Below are 22,763 nucleotides of genomic sequence, written 5' to 3'. Positions count from 1 at the left end.
CGGGTGGCAAGGAAGGATATAATGCCCCATAAAATGCTTATTCTAGGGCCTGGCCTAGAAGATGCACAGAACAAAAGAACCAATCATGATCATCCCCAGATGTCCTTCTAGGACACCCTTCCCTAGCATGGACCTGACTCCCAAATTACTAGCTCAAAGCATTCCTCTGAGGGTCACCGGCCTACCATAGATGCACACACTAGAGGTTTATGCTTATTTTATTATTAAAAAATACAGAATCCAAAGTTGATTGTGACGGGAGGGGGGAGGCCCCGTCGCCAGCTCCAGGCGTGGCAACACCACCACCCACGCCAACCCCTACAAAAGGCCCCCCAGCTGGCACGCCGGCGGTCTCCCAGCAGCTGTGCACCATATATATTTTTATAGAATATATATAAAACACAGATCAGGAAAGGTGGGTAGAAATATGAAATCTGTATAAATGCGCTGTTTGCTTCATTCAAGTGTCTTTGGGAGGGGGGTTTCTTTTTGGCAGGTCCACCCCCCCCCATTTTGTTGTGTCCTGTTTTCTTTTTTCTTATAAACATTATTAGTCACAGAGTAGAGGAAGAGGGCTCTGACAGACGAACAAGCTTATTGCAAAGTGTGGCTTCTACTCTAAAAAGTCCACCCACCCTCCCACCAAATTAAAAGATCCTCCTGAAGATGTGAGGGGGAAAAGAAACTGTCCAGTTCGTCCTCAGGAATACAGTAAAAATAAACCACAGTATATACTTCCTGGCTCTATTTACAGAGATGTAAGGTCTTCTTGGGCTCAGGGGTGATCACGAGAGGCTGTGGAACACAGTAGGGAGCTGTGATCCGGAGTGGGCGGGAACTCCAGGGGCCTCTGGTGAAACAGCGTGGGTTTCCACTCTGGGAGGCAATCACCAGGCGTGAGGAGAGTGGGGCTGAGGGGACGAGAATCTGAGGTGGGTTCAGAGTCCTAGGCCAGAATCCAGGGGTCTCACCTTTACCCTTCTGCCTCATACTGGCCTATCCTGGAGCATCTGGGGGGACTGCAGTGGTCTCCAGCCAGGACCCAACAAATGGAGCACCCAGACTAGGGGTTACCCATCCCCATCCCCCAGGGAGCCAAGGACCTCCCCCCCCCAAACTAATGTGTTTCCTTTCAAAGTCACTGGCGACAGCAAGGAATAAATTAAATAAAAAATTCAAGCCTTTCTGATCCAACCATGAAAAATAAACAAACAAACAAAAAAACCAACATCACTGATAAGTTTCTCAGGTTCTCCAGTGCCCCTGATGAGATGGGCTGGCCAGGGGCTGTACTGATGCCCAGCCCCTCGGGCATCAGGGGCTGTTGGCTGTCCCCTGTCATTGGGGCTGGTTCCGGAGCAGGTAGACACCCCCCTGTAGGTGGGGGCAGCACCAGGCGAGGGAGAGCCAGGCGTCTCTATTTGGTCTTGGATTCGGTCGTCCAGGTGGGGCCGGCATCATGTGGGCCAGAACTAGGAGCCCAAGAGGGTCCAGAGCACTGGGACAGTGCTGAGGAAGAGCTGACAGCTGCCCAGGCTACTGCACGAATTATTGCTGGTGAAGATGGGCTCAGGGGCCTCATACAGGGTCTCGTCTGGGGGATAAGGAGACAGAACAGTCAGCAGCAGCCCAGACCCCTCCCTAAGTGGCCACCCCTCCATCTGCTTCCTAGGGCTTATCCAGACCTGATCATTAAATGTCTCAACCCTGGCACTCGGGTGAAAGCTGCAGGAGTCCCCTTGCCTCTGGGTGTGGCTATGGTGTTTCAAGAGCTCAGAACCCAGGCCCTTTGGTCCATCGCAGGAAACTTCCCTGATGCCCACACCTGGGGGTTTACGGCCTCAGCGAGGTGCTTAGCAATGGGCTTCAACCTTCACTCTTGAAGGTCTGAAATGTCCTCATTTGCAGATGGGGAAATTGAGGCTCAAGGGAGAGCCTGCCCTTGCTGAGGTTGTGGGACTTCCCAGGCTGTGTTGTGATCATCCCCTGACTCTACTGACCGCTCAGTGGATTCTCAATGAGGACACAAGGGTGTCCTGGACCCTGCCCGACTCCCTGAGTACTTACTGGTTGGCCGCACATAAACCTTTAGCCGAAGGCAGGGCCGGTCAACAGCATTGGGTGGTGTGGCAGCTAGAAGAAATGGGTTGTGAGTTAGTGGGGCAGGGGGGGTCTGGGTGGCCAAGACCTCCTAGCACTGTAACCCCTTTCCCTAGGCTGGTACCCCATCCTTGACCCCAGGTGGGGATCCACCCATAAAACTCCTAATCATACATCAAAGCCCCAGACACAGTGCCCACCTTATTTCCCAGAAGTCCTCCTGCACATGTCCCCTGACCCTCCCTTTGCTGAACTCTAGCCTCAGAAACTGGAGGTGTCTGTGTCTAGCTCCATCATGTACAGAGCAAGGTTCAAAGGTGATAGATAAAAACGTTTGTTTTCAATTGATCAGCCAAAACTCAGTATAACCAAATGATTAACATGGGAGCAAATCCCTGCTCTCTGGGTTACTGTTAACAAATCACCCCTTATCTGGGCTTCAGCTGGCACACAGTAGATACTTCAGAGATGATTATTTCCATCTGGGAGACAATAGAAGCCAGTTACCCTGGGAGGGAGTCTGATTCCACTTCTCCTGGAACCCACACTACATAGGTCATATGGAAGTGGAAATACACTGGTCTCATGCCTAAAAAGCCACCATTATTGCCCCCTGCTTCCTGGCCAACATGACAAGGGCCCTGGAGCAGGGAAGGGGTGGTGCCACAGCTCAGCCACGAATCTGAAGGGAGGGGGCTGGCAGGGAGCACACATGTAAATAGTTGTGGGCACCCAGAGCTGCAGCAAGCCTTGACCCCACCTGTCCTCTCGGACTGTCCTCTCGTCTTTGGCTGCCACCTCTGCCCCAACCCCCAGAAGCCCCTTACTCTGGGAGATGAAGATAAAGAGCAGATAATAACAATACATTTGTCACAGAGACAGGACAAATAATTACAATGATTGTCTTTACGAAACTCCCATCTCAGAAAGAAAATGTATTTTTTCTTGTGTTACAGGATTTAATTTAAACACCTTCTTCCCCCTGCCTCCACCCCTTTCTTCCCTGAATTAAAAAGAAAAAGTCCAAACAGAGCAGAAGAGGAGGAAAGGGGGCCTTGTGAAGTTTAATCTGACACAGCAGGAGCCGGAATGCTGAGGAGCTGGGTCCCTTCCGGCAGCAGGGGTCGGATGGTGTGGCAGGGGTAGGGCCAGGGGGATCCCTGCCCAAGCCAGGCTGTGCTGGGCAGAACAAGGGCTCTGCTGTCTCCCCTGGCTTTGACAGGGCTCCACTCTCCCACTAGACTCGGTCTGCTTAAGTGTACCCCCTCAGTGCTTTGGGGGGTTGGGCAGCGTTGGTCTCAGTGTGGGACAGACTGATGGTGGGGTCATCGGCTCCCCCAGAACAGAGGTCCAGTGGCTGATCCTGAGGCTGAGGTCACATATATATGTGGTCTCCGCCGCGCTCTGGGCCTCAGTTTCCCCATCTGCAAAATGGGGACCCTGACAGTGGGCCTCCAGGGCTTGCTGGGAGGATAACGAGACCTTCCAAGAGGCTGACCCCCCACCCCAGGACAGAGGCCAGCGCGGGACAAGGAGAGGGGGCCGAAACCACGCCCTGGCCTCCCACCCCGGGCCCCGCCCCTCCCGGTTTCCGGCCCCGCCCCGCCCGCCCACTCACAGATGTAGTAATACTCGTGGCCCGGGCGGAACTCGAAGCCCAGCGAGAAGGGCGTGAAGAGCTGGAACTTCTCGGAGAACTTGAGCGGCCCCCCGGGCGCTGCGGGCCGGTTGCACTCCCAGCGCTTGAAGCCGCGCTGCCGGTGGTCGCAGGAGGCGTGGCCCTCCCCGTTGACCATGTACAGCACGTAGTGCTCCATGCGCTCGGCCGGCGGCAGCGGCGCCCCGTAGTGCGGGCAGTAGATGTCCAGGTAGTCGTTGATGCTCACCTCCACCGTGTAGCCCCCGCGGTCGTCCGCCGCACCCGCGTGGAACCTGGAAGCGGGGCCGGCGGTGAGCTCGGGGGCGGGACCAGACGGCAGAGCGCGGTCCGGGACAGTCAGTTCGGGGGACGCGCCAACGCGGGGGCAGGGGCCGAGGGAGGGAAACTGAGGGGCGTGGTCTGCGCGGGGGCGTGACCAGCACGCGGTTGGGGGCGGTCTTAGGAGACCGCTAGGCGGAAGCTAGGGAAGGTTCGAGGGTGCGAGCCCACGGTCCCCCGGTCTGGCACCCACCCCCACCCTGCAAGTCCCTGGCCCAGCAGACCGGTCAGCTGGCAGGCGCCTGAGCCCGCGGCCCCAACGTGGTTGGAGCTGAGGGGGAGGGACCGCATTCAGGGTAACATGCAAACGAGCACGTACCAAGGGATTCGGAAGCGCCTACACACACACACACACCACCCCCACCCCGCAGGCCCAACATCTGGGCCCCTCTTGGCAAACAGGCTTCACACAAGCTGTTCCCCCACCAGGAAGTCCTTCTCCAGAAACATTACGGCTTGACTTCGACACCCCCTCCTCCAGATAACCCCCTCTCCTGCCCATCAGATGCAGCCTCCTTGGCTTTCCTGCTGCAGATCCGCTGGCCAGGAAGGCCCCAGGCGGCCTGGGGACACAGGCCCGGAGTTCTGGCCTCCTCTGGGCAAGCTCTGCCTCGGTGTTCCCGCAGGCGGTGGGGCGCAGAGTGAAGAACACACACCTCAGGCACTCCCTCGGCCTAGCTCAGAGGTGTCCTGGATTCGACTCCCAGCCCTACCCCTTCCATCCTGTGTGACCCCAGCTCGGGGGCCTCGGGATCAGGCAGCTGCCCCCCAAGTTCCTGGTCACTGCACCCGGTTCCCCCACCCATGACATCTCCGCCTCCCAGCCTTGCCAGGGAGGTCCCTTTAGACTGTCTGGCAGCTGAAGCCCCTCTTGACCCAGCCTTGTCTTGGGAGCATGGAGGTCAGCTGAGCCAGAGACCGGCAGCTCCCCTTCCATCACCACCTCGGGTTACAGCACCAGAAGCTCTCAGATCTTCCAGACATGGTCCCCAGGGTCCCTGTCATGTGAACGCAGCCTGGACAGAAGGGGACAACAGGGGACCTCCCAAGAGGGGCTTATTAGCACATAAAAAGCCTAAGCGAGTGTAGGCTCCCTCAGGCTGCCCCTGTCTTCCTCCTCCCTGTACAGGCAAGGAAAAAGACCCGGCCAGGGTGCGTGGCAGGGAGGGTGCAAGCTGCAGGGATCCCAGCCCCGCCACTGTCTCTGTACCCACCCTGCTAGCAGCCCCAGCCCGTGGGAGGGAGCTCTACGTGACCCCCATGCCAGGAGCACTAATTGGCACAGCTGGCACCTGAGGGGGCAGCAGAATTATCAGATGGTAGGGGCTGGCCCCCTGAGATGTTGCACCAGGCAGGGCAGGACCCCCCAGAAGTGGGAATGAGGCAGGCAGAAGACCCTGCTCACTTGTGCCTCAGCTTCCCCATCCATGACTACAGCAGTGATTTCAAGTCGGTAGCTAAGATCCAGGCTCACAGAATTTCTGGGAACGGAAAGGAGCAGATTTTTCCCCAGCCTCTTCCCCATTCTATTGGGTTTGTTCAGGGATCAAGAACTCATTCCACCTCCACAGAGGTGGGAAGGTTTTTGTAGAATACATGTGTCTGGCAGCTAGCCGCAGGAAGGGGGATCAGGCTGGGACCAGGGTCAGGCTGAGACAGGGTCAGCTGGGACCAGGGCCAGGCTAAGACCAGGGTCAGCCTTGGACTCTGCCCATCCCTCAGGCTGCCCCAAGGCTGTCCAGGCGTTGTCTGTCCTTCAGCCCCTTGGGCTTGATTGATGCAGAAGTTGCTCTAGGCTTTTTGAAAAGTCATTTTCACTCCTTCCTGGCCCCATTGAAAGCCCCATTGATCAGCCAATCGATGGCAACGGCAGCCAAGCACCCACTTGGGGACTGGCTAGTACCTATGCAGGGCCCTGAAGGGGAGACCACAATGGAGGGGGTGCCAGGCTGGAAGGGCTGCCATCCTGGCCCCCAACACCTCTGGGCCTCAGTTTCCCTTCCTGTCCCTGGCACAATGCCCAGGGATGCACATAGCCCGAGAGAGAGCCTGGCTTTCTGCAGGGCTTTCTTGAGACCAGAATGGACTTGGGAAAGTGGGGCCACAGCGTGACCCTTTCTTCCCCCTCCACCTCTGTGTCCATTACGTTTGACCCCCCTCCCCGCCCCCCGCCCACTGCACCAGATGCTACCATCATTCTCTCTTCACCTTCTGAAAAGCATTAGAGACCAAGGCTGCTTTCTTTGCTGGCTCAGAAGCCAGATATCTGCACCCCACCAGGTCAGCCGGTCTCCGTGTCTCCCAAAATCCAGGGCTCTTTTCTGAATGTCAGTCAGACTGTGAGCCAATGGCTCCAAACTCTCTCCACTGCTCAGAATAAAACTGTCCTCCCAGGCCCACAAGGCCCCGGGTGGCCCTGACAGTCCCCTTGTCACCCTCTGCCTGCCTTCCAGCCACACCAGCCTCTTGGCTGTTCCTGTTCCCACCCCAGGGCCCTTGCACACACTCGTCCCTCTGCCTGGAATGCTTTTCCCTGCCTCCCCAACCTTATCATGTATCTCATTACAATATCATCATAGTTTTACCTCTACTTAGTCCACCGTCTGCCCTCCTGGACAATGAGGGTTGGCCTCCTTTTCTGCTCCTTCCTGGTGACCACACAGACCTTATACATATTTGGTGCTTAATACATATTTGTTGATCAAACAAAGGCCAAGGATTCAATGTGTTAGAGTCTTGGGGAGCAAAAAGTGGCCTCCACATGGGGAAGAGAGGCGTGTTCCAGGAGAAGCCCCACCCCAACCCCCCTTAAGTGGGCCATTTTTCCCCTTCCTGGATTTAAAGTAGTGACAGCCTTGCCCTAGCTGGTTTGGCTCCATAGAGCAATGGCCCTTGGACTAAAGGATTGTGGGTTTGATTCCGGTCAAGGGCACATACCTCAGTTGCAGGCTCGATCCCTGGCACCAGTTGGGGCATGTGTGGGGCAAGTGTAGGAGGCAACCAATCGATATGTCTCCCATCAATGCTTCTCTCTAATTCTCCCCCTCCCGTCCATTCCCTCTAAAAATCAATGGGGGAAAAAATATCCTCAGGTGAGGAGTCACACACACAAAACAGAACAGAACAGAACAAAACAAAACAAAACAATAAAATAAAATAGTGACTGCCTTGCTGTGTTGGCATTCCCAGTTCCAAGTTGGCTAGCAAGCCAGGGCAGGCGCCTCACCCTGTTTGTGTGTGAGAGAGGCCCAGCCCCAAACCTGAGCCTGGTGCCTGGTTCCTGGTGCCTTCAATACAAAGCTTTCATTTCCTCCACTGGGGCCTTAGCTTGATACGAAAATACTCTGTGGTTGCAGCAGATAGAGGAGAAATTCTCACCAAGGAGTTAGTGACTGAGTTGGGATCTTTCCTAGGCAGAGGGTTCCCCAGGCTTTCAGACCTCCTGCTCCCTCCCCCAACCCCACCCTCACCAGCCACACCTTTGCCTCCATCTAGATCACCCTGCCAACGTCTGCTCCTCCAGGCAGCCCTCCCAGCCCTGGGTGGACCCTCACCCACCAGGGCTCCCTGTCCTGCCCTTCATGGCCACCCAACCTTGCCAACTGCCCCCTCTCCGCAACCACCTGGCAAGCTGCTACTTAGCTCCAATTGGGCAACTGTGAAGTCATTAGGAGCTAATAGCAAAGCAACTAATTAAGGATCTCACCCAAAATGGTGGGGGCACTTCCCAGACTGGAAACTGAGGCACTGGTGAGGTGGGTAGCACGCCCGGGCCCTGGGTGCCCATCTGGCACCCTAGTGGGGCAGAGTCCACTTGTCCCTGCCTGCTGCTCCCAGTGAGGTCCCTAAGGCCTCAGTGCCCACCCCTAGGCTTTCCAGGGGCCAAAAAGACATATCTCCATCTGAGGCCTGGCCACCAGGACGGGGCGGCTGGGAGGGACCCCCGGGGGAAATTAGGGCCCCAAGTAATGCAGGGTTGGAAACAACATGTATGGCCTTTTGGGTACAGGGGATACACTGAGTGCAGGGTGGGCACAATAGGTGGGGAGGGGACACAGAATCAGCTCTAGCCCTGGGCCTCAGTCTCAGTAAGACATGGCCCAGATGTATAGGCCTGTCTTCCCCCAGAATGCACGCAGTGTCCCTGACACTCCTTGGCCAGGCCCAGACCTGGTTGCCTCTTGGAGAGGGGTGACGCCCAATTGGGCCTGGCTTCCCCATGGCCTTGGATGACTCACTTACTCTGGGTCTGTGAAATGGAGGCACAGGATGGGTGGGTTAGGAAGCTGCATGGCTGGGGTGTGGGCTGGGTGAGGGGGCAACTTGACCCGTGCAGTGAATTAAGCCCTTTGAAGCCAACATCCTTGGGTTGACAGGGAGACTGAGGCATGGGAGACCAAGTGCCTACAATAACCAGGTGGGTGCAGGGACAGGCGTGTGCACCTGTAGTGAGGTCTGGCTGGCCACCAGGTTCAGTGTGATTTGTGCTCACACATCAATCTAGGATGGGAGCAGCATGGTGGGGACAGCAGTGCCAGGGGCTGAATGGGGCAGTTTTGAGTCACTCCCACCTGGTGGGGTCTGAGCTCCCTCCCAGGTGGGGCATGGCTGGCCATGTCACCTATTCCTGGAACATCACTGTCATTGTGGATTTGGGGGCCTGCAGGCCCCTCCTCTTGCCCACAGGGACTGCCTCGGTTTCTCCTCTCTGTGCCCCTAAAGACTCCTACTGCATGCCCTAGCTGGTTTGGCTCAGTGGAGAGAGCATCGGCCTGTGGACTGAAGGGTCCCAGGTTCGATTCCGGTCAAGGGCACATGCCTGGGTTGCAGGCTCGATCCCCAGTGGGGGTCATGCAGAAGGCAGCCGGTCAATGATTCTCATCATTGATGTTTCTATCTCTCTCGCCCTCTTCCTTCCTCTCTGAAATCAATAAAAGTATATGTAAAAAAAAAAAAAAAAAAAAGACTCCTACTGCCATCTGCGGAGGGGCATAGCCTGCCAGCCCCCACTTCATGGAAGAGACACAGGTTCAGAGCAGCCAAGCTGCCCACCTGAGATCACACCTAGGGTTCTAGGATCCATAAATCCAAGTCCAGGCCCTCCCACGGCCTACTGGACCCCACCTTCTGGCCCCAGGCCCCCAGACTCCAAGCCCCGCAAGCCTCAGAGGGTGAGTTTCTTTCAAACAAAACAAAAAAGCCTCATGCGGCAAAATGCAGCATTGCCCCTTCAGAGCCAGCTCCCCCCAGAGGCCCAGGCAAGGCCAGCAGGGATGGGGATTGGGATAGAGGCCCCACGCCTACACCACAGGAACATCCTCCCCACACCCACACTTCCCACCAGGTCATTTGAGAGGAAATGTGGCCGCTGCCCATCCACCCTGTGGGTAATCTGGAGGGCCAGGGGAAGGTGGCAAGAGCCCGAGATGCCTGGTGGGGGTAGGCACTAAGCCCAGAGCCCCCACACCAAGGTTGGCACAGCTGGGTCTAGTCTGGCTGAGGTGTTCCAGTCAAGTGGGGAGTATGAGGGTTGGCAGGCGCCCTGCATGGTACCCGCTGTCAACCTCAATGGAACCCTCTACACCAGCGGTCGCCAACTGGTGGTCCGTGGACCACTGGTGGTCCATGAGGTCCAAAAGGTTGGTGACCACTGCTTTCCACCACAGGCAGCATGGGACCCGAGGGATCTGGACAGGTCCCCCAGCAGGGACCCACCTGGCCCAAAGAGGAAGTGAAGGGTGGGCAGGGAAAGCATACTGTGCCACCACCAGTGAGGCCCTGGGACAGCCAGAGCCAGACTGCACATGCAGACACACATGTGCTCTCCACAAACAGACACACGAAAGACACACATGTGTACACCACACACACACACACACATTCTCCCCATGCACAAATAAGCATATGCAGATAGGCATATGTACCCCCAGACACCACATACATTCCACACACAGACACACTCCTGCAAATGTGTGTTACACCCTCCACACGTGTGCACTCCAGGCATAATCACATAGACACATGTGCAAACAAGCCAGGGCCGCCATACATAGGTAGGCACATGTATCACCCTGCCACACAGACATGCACCTCCCAGGGTCCCTAGGACCCACTGTATATCAGGAACAAGAACACACCTCAACACATACAAACACATCCTGCAGCCCCTGCACCCCCCATGTGCACAAATGCACACGTAGCCCCACACTCGGCCCATGGCCAGGCCAGGTGAGGGCAGCTGGCCCAGGACCCTGGCCCAGCCCAGCTAGGGACAGGCTCAGAGACACCAGCAATGGACAGCAGCTGGTGGGGGTGCCAGGGGAGGGTGGCTGGACTGGCGACAGGACCCCACCCTACGACAGCAGTCGAGGTAGGTGCGAGGCTCCCGCTCCTACGAAGCCCGCAGGCCAAAGGAAATGACCTGCACCGTAGGAGAACATAATTTGGGAAACAGCTGCACACTGACTACCTCAGTGCAGGTACCAGGCCCAGCCATGCGAGGGTGGCTGACCGCACCGCAATGCCACCAGTGCCTGACATCTCCACCTGAGCACAGCCGCTCAGGCTCCTCTCTTCTCTCTGCCTGTCTGTCCCCGACTCGAGCTGCCCAGCCCTAGCTCTGTCCCTTCCTCCCAGTGCCTTTTGTGTGTGCCTCTTCCAGGCTCAGTGACCCCACCCGCTCTTCTCGTTTCTGTCTCCTCAGCCTGCCAACAGCCGCCAGTCTCTCTGCTTTGACCCCATCCTTGGCTCTTCCAACCAGGCCTGTCTCTCACCTCTGCTCCTGGGACTGCCTCACTCTTCAGGCCTGCTCTCCGACCCTGTGCCTCTCCCCAGGCTGTGGTCCCTGGACTGGGTGCCCTAGGGAAAGTTCCATTCCTGGGTGCCCTCAGACCCTGCGGCCCAGCACCACCCCTCCTTCCGAGATACCCCATTACTGGGCACAGGTTCCAGTCCAGCCACCGCTGGGCACTAAACCTCCCAAGGGTCCCCAGGCACCAAGGTCCCCTTTGGAAGAGCCCCCAACTTCAGTAATGAATGGAGTCCGGATCTGGACCCATCCAACCCCCACCCCCATCACCAGCTGTCAGGGGGGTCACCTCCCACATGGGACACCCCAGGCAGGAGGACGAGAGGGAAGTGAGAAAGGTGTGCCGGCCAGGGTCTGCACCAGACAAGCAAGGCCATCCCCTTAGGCGGCTCCTCAGAGCGGGGCTGTTGGGTCAGCAACAGCAGTGACCAAGTGGTAGCAGAGCCAGGACTGGGCACCTCCTTTCCCTGGCAGGATCCTGCCAGCAGCACAGCCCTGTGGCAGAATGGGCAGAGGGCTGCCCCAATGACCCCCATCTGTCCCAGTTCACCCTGGTTCGTCCTGGTTTGTTTGCAGCTCCTCATGTGTTTGGCATTTGCTAGAACAAAGGACAGGCCATGACAGGGACAGGGATTTTGGAGCTGAAACCAAAAACCTGGGCTGGGAAGCACTGCCCGCTGGGCTCCCTGCTCAGCCAACTTCAGGGAATAGCCTTAATCAAACCCACGTGACCAGCGAGGCTAGTGGTGAGGGGAAGGGGTCCGAGGTGGCCTGGCCAGCCCTCCTTGGCATGGGGTCTCTATCCTGGGCTCCAGGTTTCGACCCTGCAGCTGGGCAACTGAGGGGAGTGTCTGGGCGTACTCCCTGCCCCCACGGCGGACACTGGCCACCCTTGTCCCACAGCCTGCCTCAAAGACTGCCCTTTATGCAACTTTCAGCCCAAAGACTTGAGGACAGCCGGGAACAGTGGGGGGACGGCAGGCTTAGACAGGCACATGGCAGGAATTGGAAATGAAGAGGAAGTGATCAGTGGCAGAGGGGCAGGGAGCTGGGAGGCTGGCCACCTGAGACCCCCCATGGACAGCCCTGCCACCACGGGAAAGCTGTGCGACCCTGAGAGCTGGAGCTGATAATAAAGCCATGGGACCTTGGAGCCCTATCTGCCATCGGACCCCTAGCCTACTCCAGCCTTCAAGACCCAGGGACAGCCCAGAGAGGCTTCTGCTGATGTCCAGGATATGGTCAGTCACCAGCAAACTTTTCTCATTTTGCTGCCCCCCAAATTCTACTCAGCACCCAGCACTGAGGAGGTTGTATAGGTAGGCAGGCAGGCAGGCAGGTGCTGGCACCTCGGCAGGCTAGGAAAGAGGCCACCTGGGTCCCTGCCCCAGCTCTGCTCCCTTGCCATGACCTTGAGCCAGCTGCTCATCCCCTTTGCCCCTCAGTTTCTCCCATCAAACACTAGGAGGATTGGCGAGGGTATTACCAGTCAAGACTCCTGGGACTGACCCCCCAGCTCCCTAGGTACCTCAGTCTCCCCCGACCTACAAAGTTTGGACCTGAAACCCCTAGAGTGCAGATGGACCTGGGTCAGTAGGAAAGTCCATTCCAACTTCTTCAAGTTATACTGGGGACCTGCTGGCAGGATGTACCTGTGGACCCAGGGGGCCAAGGTCCCCCATCTCCAGGTGCAGCTCAGTGCCAAGGTCCCGAGGGATCCCCACCAACTCTGAAAGGGGGTTACCTTCCCTGGAGAGCCTCAAGGATGGAGTCCCCCAAGTCTGGAAAGGAACTTAGAAAGCTGAACAGCTTCTGAGGATGCCAGAGGGGATCCCCAAACTCCCGGGGATGGCGGCGCTCTGGGACATGCAGGTGCAAGTCCCCCAAGACTGCATGGCAGTGGGGCACCCCGGAAGGGGAATGCATGAGTAGCACGAGTACCCCAAACTCCGGGGGTGCCGGGACTCCCTGGGGGCTCCCCGGGGACCGGGCACCCCCTACTCCAGAAGCAGCGAGTTTGGGGGACGGGACACCCAAGCTCAGGGTAGGGAGGCCGGGCCCGGGAGGGGGGCATCCGGGGTCCCCAGCGCCCCGTCCCCACCCGCGCTCACCTGGGGTTGCTGCGGTTCCAGTAGACTGCGTAGCGGTCCGAGTTGGCTCGGGAGGCGTCCTCAGCGCGCGCTAAGGGCAGCGGCGGCGGCGGCGGCAGGAGCAGCAGAAGTAGCACAGGCAGCAGCGGGCGCTGCACGGGCGCCATGGCCCGGGTCCGGCCGCCGCGCTCGCCTGGCCGCCGCCTGCCAGCCGTCTCCGCCTCCTCTGCTGCCGCTGCCGCCGCCGCCGCCGAGCAGGCGGGCGGGAGGAGGGCGCGCCGGCGCTTGGAGATCCCTGGCCGCCCCTGCCTGGATGCGCACGACCTCGGGCGCCGAGAAGTCAGGCGGCGGCGGGCGGGGCGCCGGGGTCGCCCCGGGCGCCGGCCCGGCCGCGCGGACTCTCGGAGCACGGGCCGCCGTCGCCGCCGCCGCACCCGCCGAGGAGGGGCCGGGGCTCCAGCCTTTGTCCCTCCCGAGCGCCGGGAGGGCCGCGGGCGCCCCCTCCTGCCGTGCCCAGGCCACGCGGGGGTGGGCGGGGGTTCCTGCCTCAACCGCGCCCCCAGCCCTAGCCAAAGCTTCCCAGACACCTCCCCCGTCCATGTCCTTGGTCTGGTTGCTTGGACCCCCAGAGTCCTGCTCCAGAGATCCCAACATCACCATGTAGCCCTGATCGAGGTTTCCCGAGTTCCTCTCTGTCACCTCCATTCAGGCCACCAAGCCCATCTGCAGAGCCTGGCAGTTCAAGGAGCAGGAGGAACAGAGATGACTCACCCCCATTTTTCAAACCAAAATCCTAAAACCAGGCTGAGCCCACAACACCTCTCCAGTCACCTGGTGGAGGCTTTTTAAAAATATATTTTTTATTGATTTCAGAGAGGAAGGGAGATATATTTTTATTGACTTCAGAGAGATAGAAACATGGATGAGAGAATCATTGATTGGCTATCTCCTGCACGCCCCCTACTGGGGATTGAGCCTGCAACCCAGGCATGTGCCCTTGCCCAGAACTGAACCTGGGACCCTTCAGTCCACAGGCCGAGGCTCTATCCACTGAGCCAAACCAGCTAGGGCACCTGGTGGCGACTTTTGCAGTCGGGCTAAACAAAATCCACTTCTGCCCTCTTGGGAGCCCACAGGATAGTCACACCTCTTTGGACCCCTGTTTTTTCATCTAGAAAATGGAACAGGAGTCCATACCTTGGCACCTTCAGCAGGTAAGTCAACATGCAGAAGTCTGACAAGGGAAGAATGGGAAAGGCTGGGGATAGAGCCTGCAACTGAGGTTTGTGCCCTTGACCAGAATCGAACCCGTGACCCTTCAGTCCACAGGCTGATGCTCTTACCCACTGAGCAAAACCGGCTAGGGCATAGCCGGTTTGTATGCATGCCACGGCCTCACCAGACCGAGCTTGTGGAGTTATGCTGTCACCACGTGCTGAATGTTAAATACCAGTGGTGCCCAGCCAGGTTTTGCTTCCCTCACCCAGGCCTGCTGCAGGGTCCAGAACCAAGAGCTCTTGAACTGGAGGGTCCCCATCTAGATGGCTGAAGCTCCTCCCAGGGACCATGAGAAGCAAGAGATGGACAAACTAACCTTCGAACAAGACCCATCCCAGCCACACACCTCCACTATGTTGCCCCCTAAGCTTCTCCCTGACCCCACTTCTCTGCCAGCCACACTTGGCTGTACCTGGAGTACCTATCCTTCTCTCATTGAAATTCTGTTCTTCCTTCAAGGCTCATCTGACCCTGGGCCTCCACCTCCCACAGGATAAGATTGTCAGTCCTCTGTCCTCTAGGGAACTCAGCTCAGTCTCTTCTGGCTTGTGGGTCCTATCCTCAGACCTGACTGCAGATGCCCATCCCAGGGCTGGCCCAATGACTCTGAGGAAGAAAGAACCTGCCTTTAGGTGGTGGTTGGGGCAACCCAGGAGGCCCAGAACCTGTCTACAAGTGGTGCCCTGGGCCTTCAGACAAACTCTCCGGACATCCCTGGAGCAAGGGCTCAGCCCAGCTGGCTGGCTGGTTCTTTGGAAAGCAGAGGGGCAGCCAGTTCCTAAGCAGAGACCTAGTATCCTAAGCAGAGACCTAGTAGTTGGCCCAAGCATAGAAAGTGCTGCCATGTACCCAGAGTGCCAGCATGCCTGGCCCAGCCCAGCATCCTGTCTGGCAGAGGGGTCCTTTCCAGAAGTCTCCTTGGCCGTTGGAGAATCCTCCTACTTTATGGGACCTCACAGATGGGGTGGGGGCTGTCAAACCCAGCAGCACTGGACATGCACAGGAGATCAGGCAGGACACCACTGGCAGAGGGGACCTACTCCAAAAAGGCCAGCGTTGGGTCAGCTCATTTGCATGCAGGGGCCACCTCTGCGAGAGCCACCACTGCCTCCTCAGAGCAGATTTGAGCTGAAGCTTTGTTTCCTTCTGTTCTTGTCTCTCTCTCAAGGTCAGAGCTGGAGCAGGGATAGGAACAAAGACATGTGTCCCCCATTCAATCTCTCTGCGCCTGGAGGGGCCCAGGGAGGGGAGGGCTGGGCAGCTCTAAGGCCTAGCCCCAGGCAAGGCAAGGGTGGAGGTGCAGGAACAGCTGCCCAGCTGTTCATGGAGACCCCGGCTCAGCTGGAACCAGCTATGGGCACCCAAGAGGCCCTGTTCCCTCCCAGGGCTGGGGGCTGTCCCAGTCTCCATCCTCAACAGCCAAGGGGATCAGCTGGGATCAGAGGTCATTCTGGTGTAAGCTTCCTCTGAAGTCAAGAGTTGGACTTCAGGCTCAGTCTGGGGACAAGATTTAAGTTTTGGGTTTAATGCTCAGTCAGGGTCAAGGTCATCCAGGGTTCTCTGTCAGCCCCAGGACAGGGTCTTTGATGAGGGTCTATCCCCATCCAACTGGGTCTGCATTCTTGGGCTCCAGGGTATGGCTTAGACTCATGGGAGGATCTTGTCCCAGCCAGACGCAGACCTGGCACCTAGCTTATGCTCAGCACCCACTGCTCATTGACCCCTTACCCATCACTCACCACCCACTTACCCCAGTCCAGCACCCACTGACCCTTCTTCACCCACCACCCAGTACCTATTACCCATCATCTGCCATCTGGTCCACTGAACAAGTCCCCAGGGTAGGGATCAGTGTCCAGCATCCCTCTGCCTTCAAAGGCCACAGCACTGTGAAGAAGGCTAAAAATACACAGGGAAAAATTCTCATTACAGAATAAATTGGACCAAATCTGCAGCCTGCTCTGGCTCCAGTGGTTTTCAGATGCCCCAGCTCAGTCAGGTAGGTTTCTGGCAGAGAAGAATGGTGGCCTCAGTAGGCAGGGAGCTCCACTGACCCTGGTCAGAGCAGGGCGAGGGCTTCTGCAGCAGCCCAGCCAGCACTTGGGGTGAAGAATTCCCCCAGGCTGTGGGGGTGTTGGCTTCTGTCATTGAATAAAAATGTATCCCATTCTCTTGCTGATAAATTAGACTTCCCACCCTCGTGTCCAGCTAGGCCCTTGAAATCTCAGGCAGGACCTAAGATTCCTGCAACTGCCAAGGCCAGTGACTGACAGGCCCCACACCCTCTAGTTCCCTCCTTCCTTCCTTCCTTCCCACCCTCCCAGCCCTAGGCCTGAACAGAGACACATCCTCCATGGTGATAACAGGCCGGTCTGAGGCTAGACTTCTCTTGAGGGTAGAAATGTTCCAGATCTTCACTGTCCCATAAAAGTGCCCCCAGCTCCCCATGGCTACTAGGCACATGGGATGTGGCCACTATGATGAGAAGCAGGGCGTTTAATTTCTTACTCTGACTGTAAACAGCCACATATGGCTACTGTGCTGGGTAGCACAGGTCTGGGTGCACCTGCACAGCCACACCGGCCCAGGACTAGGACATCATGGGGTGGAGGGCAGCTCGCACTCCTCCAGGGAGTATGAGGGGCACTGAACCACCAGAGAGGATGGGGAATCAGAACTGGGATGCTGGGAACCCCAGGAGGGCACAGCTGCCTCAACTGATGACCCTAGGTGAGAGAAATGCGGCCCTGCTGGATGCTGGGGCCATGTTCCAGGGAGCCCACATCAGAGCCAGCAGAAGAACCCCCACTCCTGCCCTGGCCAATGTGGCTCAGGTGTTTGGGTGTCATCCCATGTACGAAAGATTGCTGGTTTGATTCCCAGTCAGAGCACAGGTTTTACGTTCGGACCTGGCATACTGAAGGCAACTGATAGATGTTTCTCTCTCTTTCTCTCTAAAAACCAATAAAAACATACACACACACACACACACACACACACACACACACACACAGAACCCCCAGTTCCTGGAAGACAACATGACTACCACCCACCGCTGGCCTGAGGCAGCCGGCCACAAGCTGCTGCTTTAATGAGCCAGAGGCATCCAGCTCCCACCTGTCCCCATTCCCAAGATAGAGAGGCCACACAGTGGTCACCCAAGAGCGGGAAACCCCAACCTGCCCACAGCTGAGGGGACAGGTTTGCTGCATGTCCAGTGGGCATGTGGAGGGGGTGGAGGTGGTGGGAGGGCCACAAGGTGCTGGGCTATGGGTTGTGCACCCTGATCTGGCACAGGCCCTAGCTCTGTTGCAGGAAGTATGTGCGCATGTGTGTCCTGTGTCTATCCCTTATGTGTAATAGTCTGTGTCACGTGCTGTATGTGTACTGTGTCTATGTGTGTGAGGGGTAGAGGAAGGTGCTGGAAGCCCTTCCCGTCCTCACATGCATGCCCACACACAGGGGCCCTCAAACTGCCAGGATCCAGGCCTTTCATCTCATGCTGACAGGCCGCTCTCCCGGCTTTTAGCCACTGAGAACTTCCTGCTAATATTGCATTAACCTTGGAGGGGGCTGCCAATTACTCCACACTAATGCAGGGGGATGCAGTGAGGCTGACAGGTGCTGACAGGCACAGGGGCCTGGAAGCAAGGGGCACCCTTCCCCTCTCCACTGGGGTGGGCAGGAGGCAGCTGGGCTGGAGGGTGTTCTTGGCTCCAGATGGCAGATGCAGGGTCTCTCCTGACCTCATTAGAGTAATTAATGTGCCTTTTGAAGCTCAAGAAATCGCTCAGAGCTGTGGGAGAGGGGCACAGATCACAGGGTGGGGGGACCCGCACAGTGTCTGTGCACCTGTTAAAAGCATGTCCCAGTGGGTCAGACAGGGAGAGAGATAGAGAGCAGAGAGACAGATGGAAACAGAGGGAGACCAAGTGAAAGGCTGTGTAGATGGAGAGACGCAAACAAGGAGGCAGGCAGGAGTTCGGAGGTGGAGAAGACAGAGATGCAGAGACCGAAGACAGACATGTGTGGAGAGGAGTGGGGGCAGATAGGGAGGGAACAGCCAGAGCCCGAGAGGCAGAGGGTGTGATGTCTGGGGCCTCCAGTGGCCTCTGGCCTCACTTCCTCAAACTTCCCTGGAGGATCTGCTGGTGCCTTGGTGCAGGACCCTCCCAAAGAATGGTGGGGAAGTGGGGCAGGGAGCAGTCCAGGAGGGAAGACTTCCTGGAGGTGGCAACTGACACTGGAGGGGCAAGTTGATGTGTGAGCAGAGTTGGGGGGAGGCACAGATAGAGATGCCCAAGGAAGCAGCCTGGGGACCAGCTCAGAGGACTGGAGATGGAGAGAGGAGTGACAAGCTGACTGGCAGAGATGACTCCTTTGCACCTGGAAACAGGCAGGGACCCAGGCTCAGCCTCAGCAAGGAGAGTCAGTGGGGCTGAAAGGGACAGACCCAGGGGGCAGGCTTGGCCCATCCCACAGTGAACTCAGGAAGAGGCATGAGAAACAGGGCCCCCAACTGGACCTATTTCCCCACCTGTGCAACTGGCTGAGCCCAGGCCACACCTGGGCCAAGCAGGCAGCAGAGCAGAGGCTGAGCAGCACAAGGCTACCACCTAGTGGCTGCTTCTCCTAATGACGTGGCCATGGTAGCTCTGGCCGGGGCAGCAGGGGAAGAGACCTCAGGTAGTGGGACTGCCACAAGCCAGCCCCTCCCCTCCGAAACTCCAAGATCAAATTTACAGGGGGCAGGGGTGACAGAACTGGACCCTACCCAGACATAGTGCCTTGAAGGGAAAAAAAGCCCAAAAAAGAATCCATCAAACCTCTCACAGGGAATGAGGTCAGGTGCCAGGGTAGGTTCATCAATGATACTACAGGAGGCTGACAGGGGAGGGGCATGGTGGGCACAGGGGTCCTGAAGCTACAGAAAGCTCCAGCCCCAAAGATTCTAGTGGTGTGAATGAGGTGAGGTGAGGATCCAGAAAATATAGCCTTGAGGGGCCCCAGGCTGAAGGCAGCACAGAAGAGGGAGCCCCTTTACAAGGCCTTTGACGGATGAATAGGAGATCTCTCTAGGCTCAGAGGCGATGACTGGCAGGTCCTCCCATTTTTCTTGTCTACCTCATGGAACAACTCCCTGGGCCCTCTGGACAGCTGGGGACAGGTCATAGAAGCCCAGCATAATCACAGATAAGAAAAACCAGGCCTGGATGAAGCCCTGTTCTGCCATCCACCCTGCCTGTGAGCCATGATGCCAGGTCTGGCCCAATGTGGAGTTGGGTGCCAGCTACAGAACCACTGCTGCCTTTATTGTCCCCAGCCCAGTGGGGAAGACACTCCCACACAGGACCCTCAGCCCACCTGCCTGCCAGGCCTGAGCAGTGTTCCCACAGGGAGGGTCAGCAGCATAAGTCACAGTCCAACCAGAGGGTCTCAGAATCCTAGATGGGGATGCCGGGGGCCCCTCTGGTTTGCACCTGGCATCCTGGGTGGTCCTGTGGCGGTAGAGGGCTGAGGTGGCTTCAGGAAGGCTAGGCAGGTCCACTCGAGTTCTCAGGCCAGCAGGAGAATCGGAGGGTATGTAGGCACTGGGAGTGGACCAAGTCTCTTGTCCTTCCCCCAGGGCTGCTGGGAACACCACCTCCCTGACCTAACATCTGAAAGATGAGGGGTAGGAGTGAGAGGTGTGGAGCGATGGGCCTATCCTGATCCACTTCCCTCCACTGTGCCTGAGGCTCACCCTCCAAGTGACTGGGAGCCCTCTCACCTGTCCAGCCCCTGCCCCCAGGACCACTGGGGTCCATCTGCCCAGCTTGCCAGGCCCTGCTCAACTTCACACCTTGGAGGAAGGAGGGAGAAGAGATCCCCTAGCTAGGGGAGGTGGAAGAGACCAGAAGGGCTACCACATAATAGCAATGCCTTACCTGGCAGGCTTAGAAAGCTAGGACCACCCCCTAGACTCTTGGCCTCCTTACCTATGCCCCCAACAAGTGAGGCTGAACAGCCATCACTCCCTGCTGAGGCCCAATCCCAGTTTTGCGCCCAGAAGTTCCTGGATCGTTAGTCCTGCCCTCCTTCCTTCCTACCATTCCCTTTGCCTGCTATGATCTTCCTGGGGCTGGGGCCATGGAGAGACCACCCAACCCATCCCCTCTGCAGCACCCTGCAGTTAATTCTCTATCTCTGACGTTGATCTTGACCTTCAGGGTTGGGCCCAGAGCACTGACCCAAGACTGTAGCCCCTTCCCATCTGCAAGAAATGGGAAACTGAGGCTGGGAGGGGCACATGTCTTCCCAAGGCTACAGAGCCTGGTGGCATGTGGATGACCTCAAGGGAATCAGTGGTCTTGCCAACTCTCCAGCCCTGCTCTACCCACCCACCCAGAGATTCTGGAGGTGGGGGGAGGACTTCAATACCATCTCAGGTTCCTGGTCTCAAAGACGGTTTCCTCATCACTGTCCAGCGAGGCCATGTCAGTGGGGTCCTCAGTGTTAGCCAGGAGGCCATAGCTCCTCCGCTGGGGTTTCTTCAACCTGCAAGCAGTCCCAGGCACGATCAGTGGTTGTCTCAGATCACTTCCAGGGGCAGCTGATACCCCATCCTGCTTCCTGCCTTCCCCATTATCCTTTGTTGTCTCTGCTCTCCGCCTCCTCTGCCCGACCCTCAAAGCTTTGCTGTGAAGCTTCCTGGTCTAATTGTGTTTCTTTGGCCTCGTAACAGTCACGGTGATTCGATTCGTTGCTTTTATGTCAATAATGGCAAGTGGATACCTCCCTTGGCAGGCCCCCTCCCAGGCTGTGCTGTTATCCTACTCTACTGATGAGAAAGCCGAGTCTCAGAGAGGGGTGAGGATGTACCAGAGACACTCTGTCTCAGGCCAAAGTCCCCGGGCCTGACCACCAACCACCAGGGCACCAGGGAAAGGAAGAAAGCCTTCTGAAGCGGATGCAAGATCAAGTACTTAGAGGGAACACGACCACTGTGCACCCACAGGAGTGTCGGTTGGGGACAAAAAGGGCCCCTTTAAAGCGTCTGAACATGGTCGGCTCTGTATGACAAAAGCCCTCTGGAGGTCAACCCCAGACAGGAAGTAAACAGGGAAGCCAGGGAACTGAACCAAAACTTCCCAGGGCATGTGAACCATGGGGAAGGAAGAGGGGTCCTCGACTCTCTAGGGAGAACATCAGTGGAACCAAGAAACTGATCGCAGCCAGCCCCAGTGCTGAAAGAGCTGGAGAAGGAAGGCGCGGTTCTGTCCGGCCCTGTCTAGCGGGCCCTCTTCTCCATTTCTAGGGTGAGGGACGTCGGGGATCACAGACCCAGTTTGGGCTGGTGGGCGTCGCCTGGCACGGGCTACAGAGCAGAAACATAAACCGGGCGCATGCCCTCCCCCACACGCACTGTCCAGCCTGGGTTGCTGTGTTGGAGAAACCCGCATCTGTGCCCCAGCATTACGAAGCACCAAGGTATCACATGACTGCCTATCCCCCCGGTTCCCGGATAACGCGCGCCCTCTTCACGCCCACTCCTCAGGGGCTGGGCGCTCGCCCTTGAGCACGTGAGGCGCAAGGCGTGAGCTCATTTGGCACGCCAGGGAGGCCGGCATGCGCCTGACATACCTAAGGGCCCGGATGAGGAAGTAGAGCACTGCTAGGCTGAGGAAGCCAGAAAGCACGTAGAAGGAGCGCAGGATCGGCGAGCCTGGCGAGCCCGGCGGCCTAGGGTGCGTGCTGTTGTGAGGCGCGCCTGGCTGGCTCCCATTCGTCAAGGCCTGCGATGGGGAGAGCGTAGTCTGTGCGAGGTGTGGCGACGAGGAAGCGGCCCCCTGGGTTCCAAAGAGCAGCACTGACAGCAGCAACGTCGGCAGGAGCGACCGTGGCAGCACGCACAGTCCCATGGCCCTGCGGAAGCGGTGGCTGCACCCCGCCCCAAGCCCTCCGTCACTCATCGGGCAAGGGGCGGTGCCAACCAATGGCCCGCAGGGGCGGAGTTCGACGCTGGTGCGGGGCGCCCCGCCCCTTGGGCGCTAACCTCGCTTTACCTCTAGCTGTCCCACAGTGCTCTGCACCCGGCCAGTTGTTCACTCACCTAGGGCTCGGCTCCCGCCCTATGCCTGAGACTCAGTTCCTTCTGGCCCAGAGCCCAATGGCTATAACCCAGTGGTCGGCAAACTCATTAGTCAACAGGGCCAAGTATCAACAGCACAACGATTGAAATTTCTTTTGAGAGCCGAAAACCGACTTTTACGCATGGGCCACGAAGTTTCAATCACACTGTACAGGCGAGCCTGCACCTGGTATTTTGTGGAAGAGCCACACTCAAGGGGCCAAAGAGCCACATGTGGCTCACGAGTCGCAGTTTGCCGACCACTGCTATAACCAACTGGAATGCCCAGTTCAGGGGACAAGTCAGAAAAGCTGGGTGACCAGAGTGGACTACAGGCCACAAGGGAGCCAACACCCTCACAAGGTTCCCAATTGCATAGCGGAGTCAGACTAGGGCAAG

General features: G+C 57.7%; 2 protein-coding genes across 3 annotated transcripts; both read right to left on the bottom strand.

Annotated features, from left to right (window-relative positions):
* Nucleotides 1-206: 206 nt before the first annotated feature.
* On the bottom strand, nucleotides 207-13,223 carry EFNA2 (ephrin A2). Its single transcript, XM_008150694.3, has 4 exons — nucleotides 12,998-13,223; nucleotides 3,719-4,032; nucleotides 2,068-2,133; nucleotides 207-1,594 (listed from the first exon to the last, which is right to left on the bottom strand). Exons 1-4 carry the CDS (start codon nucleotides 13,141-13,143, stop codon nucleotides 1,473-1,475), a joined length of 648 nt encoding a protein of 215 aa, XP_008148916.1. The 5' UTR covers nucleotides 13,144-13,223; the 3' UTR covers nucleotides 207-1,472.
* FAM174C (family with sequence similarity 174 member C) lies at nucleotides 3,974-22,168 on the bottom strand. 2 transcript variants are annotated; one of them, XR_008556325.1, is made up of 4 exons: nucleotides 21,878-22,168; nucleotides 20,675-20,791; nucleotides 19,735-19,914; nucleotides 3,974-4,032 (listed from the first exon to the last, which is right to left on the bottom strand). XR_008556325.1 is itself a non-coding variant. In XM_008150821.3 (3 exons), coding segments are annotated over exons 1-3 (396 nt in total). In that variant the 5' UTR covers nucleotides 22,156-22,168; the 3' UTR covers nucleotides 19,546-19,913. The 2 variants fall into 2 exon arrangements, 1 of the variants encoding a protein (XP_008149043.2); XM_008150821.3 differs by lacking the exon at nucleotides 3,974-4,032 and having other exon boundaries at nucleotides 19,546-19,914.
* Between the last annotated feature and the right edge of the window lie 595 nt (nucleotides 22,169-22,763).

The sequence above is a fragment of the Eptesicus fuscus genome, chromosome 6, assembly GCF_027574615.1.
Source record: "Eptesicus fuscus isolate TK198812 chromosome 6, DD_ASM_mEF_20220401, whole genome shotgun sequence".
Classification (NCBI taxonomy): Eukaryota; Metazoa; Chordata; class Mammalia; order Chiroptera; family Vespertilionidae; genus Eptesicus; species Eptesicus fuscus.
This window is presented reverse-complemented; position numbering and strand designations above follow the sequence as displayed.

Coding starts and splice junctions, on each gene's coding strand:
- EFNA2 (XM_008150694.3), bottom strand. CDS start 13,143: ATGGCGCCCGTGCAGCGCCCGCTGCTGCCTGTGCTACTTCTGCTGCTC. Junction 4,033..12,997: donor TGGAACCGCAGCAACCCCAG/GTGAGCGCGGGT, acceptor CCCCGCTTCCAG/GTTCCACGCGGGTGCGGCGG. Junction 2,134..3,718: donor CCACGAGTATTACTACATCT/GTGAGTGGGCGG, acceptor CATTTCTTCTAG/CTGCCACACCACCCAATGCT.
- FAM174C (XM_008150821.3), bottom strand. CDS start 22,155: ATGGGACTGTGCGTGCTGCCACGGTCGCTCCTGCCGACGTTGCTGCTG. Junction 20,792..21,877: donor TTCCTCATCCGGGCCCTTAG/GTATGTCAGGCG, acceptor GACTGCTTGCAG/GTTGAAGAAACCCCAGCGGA.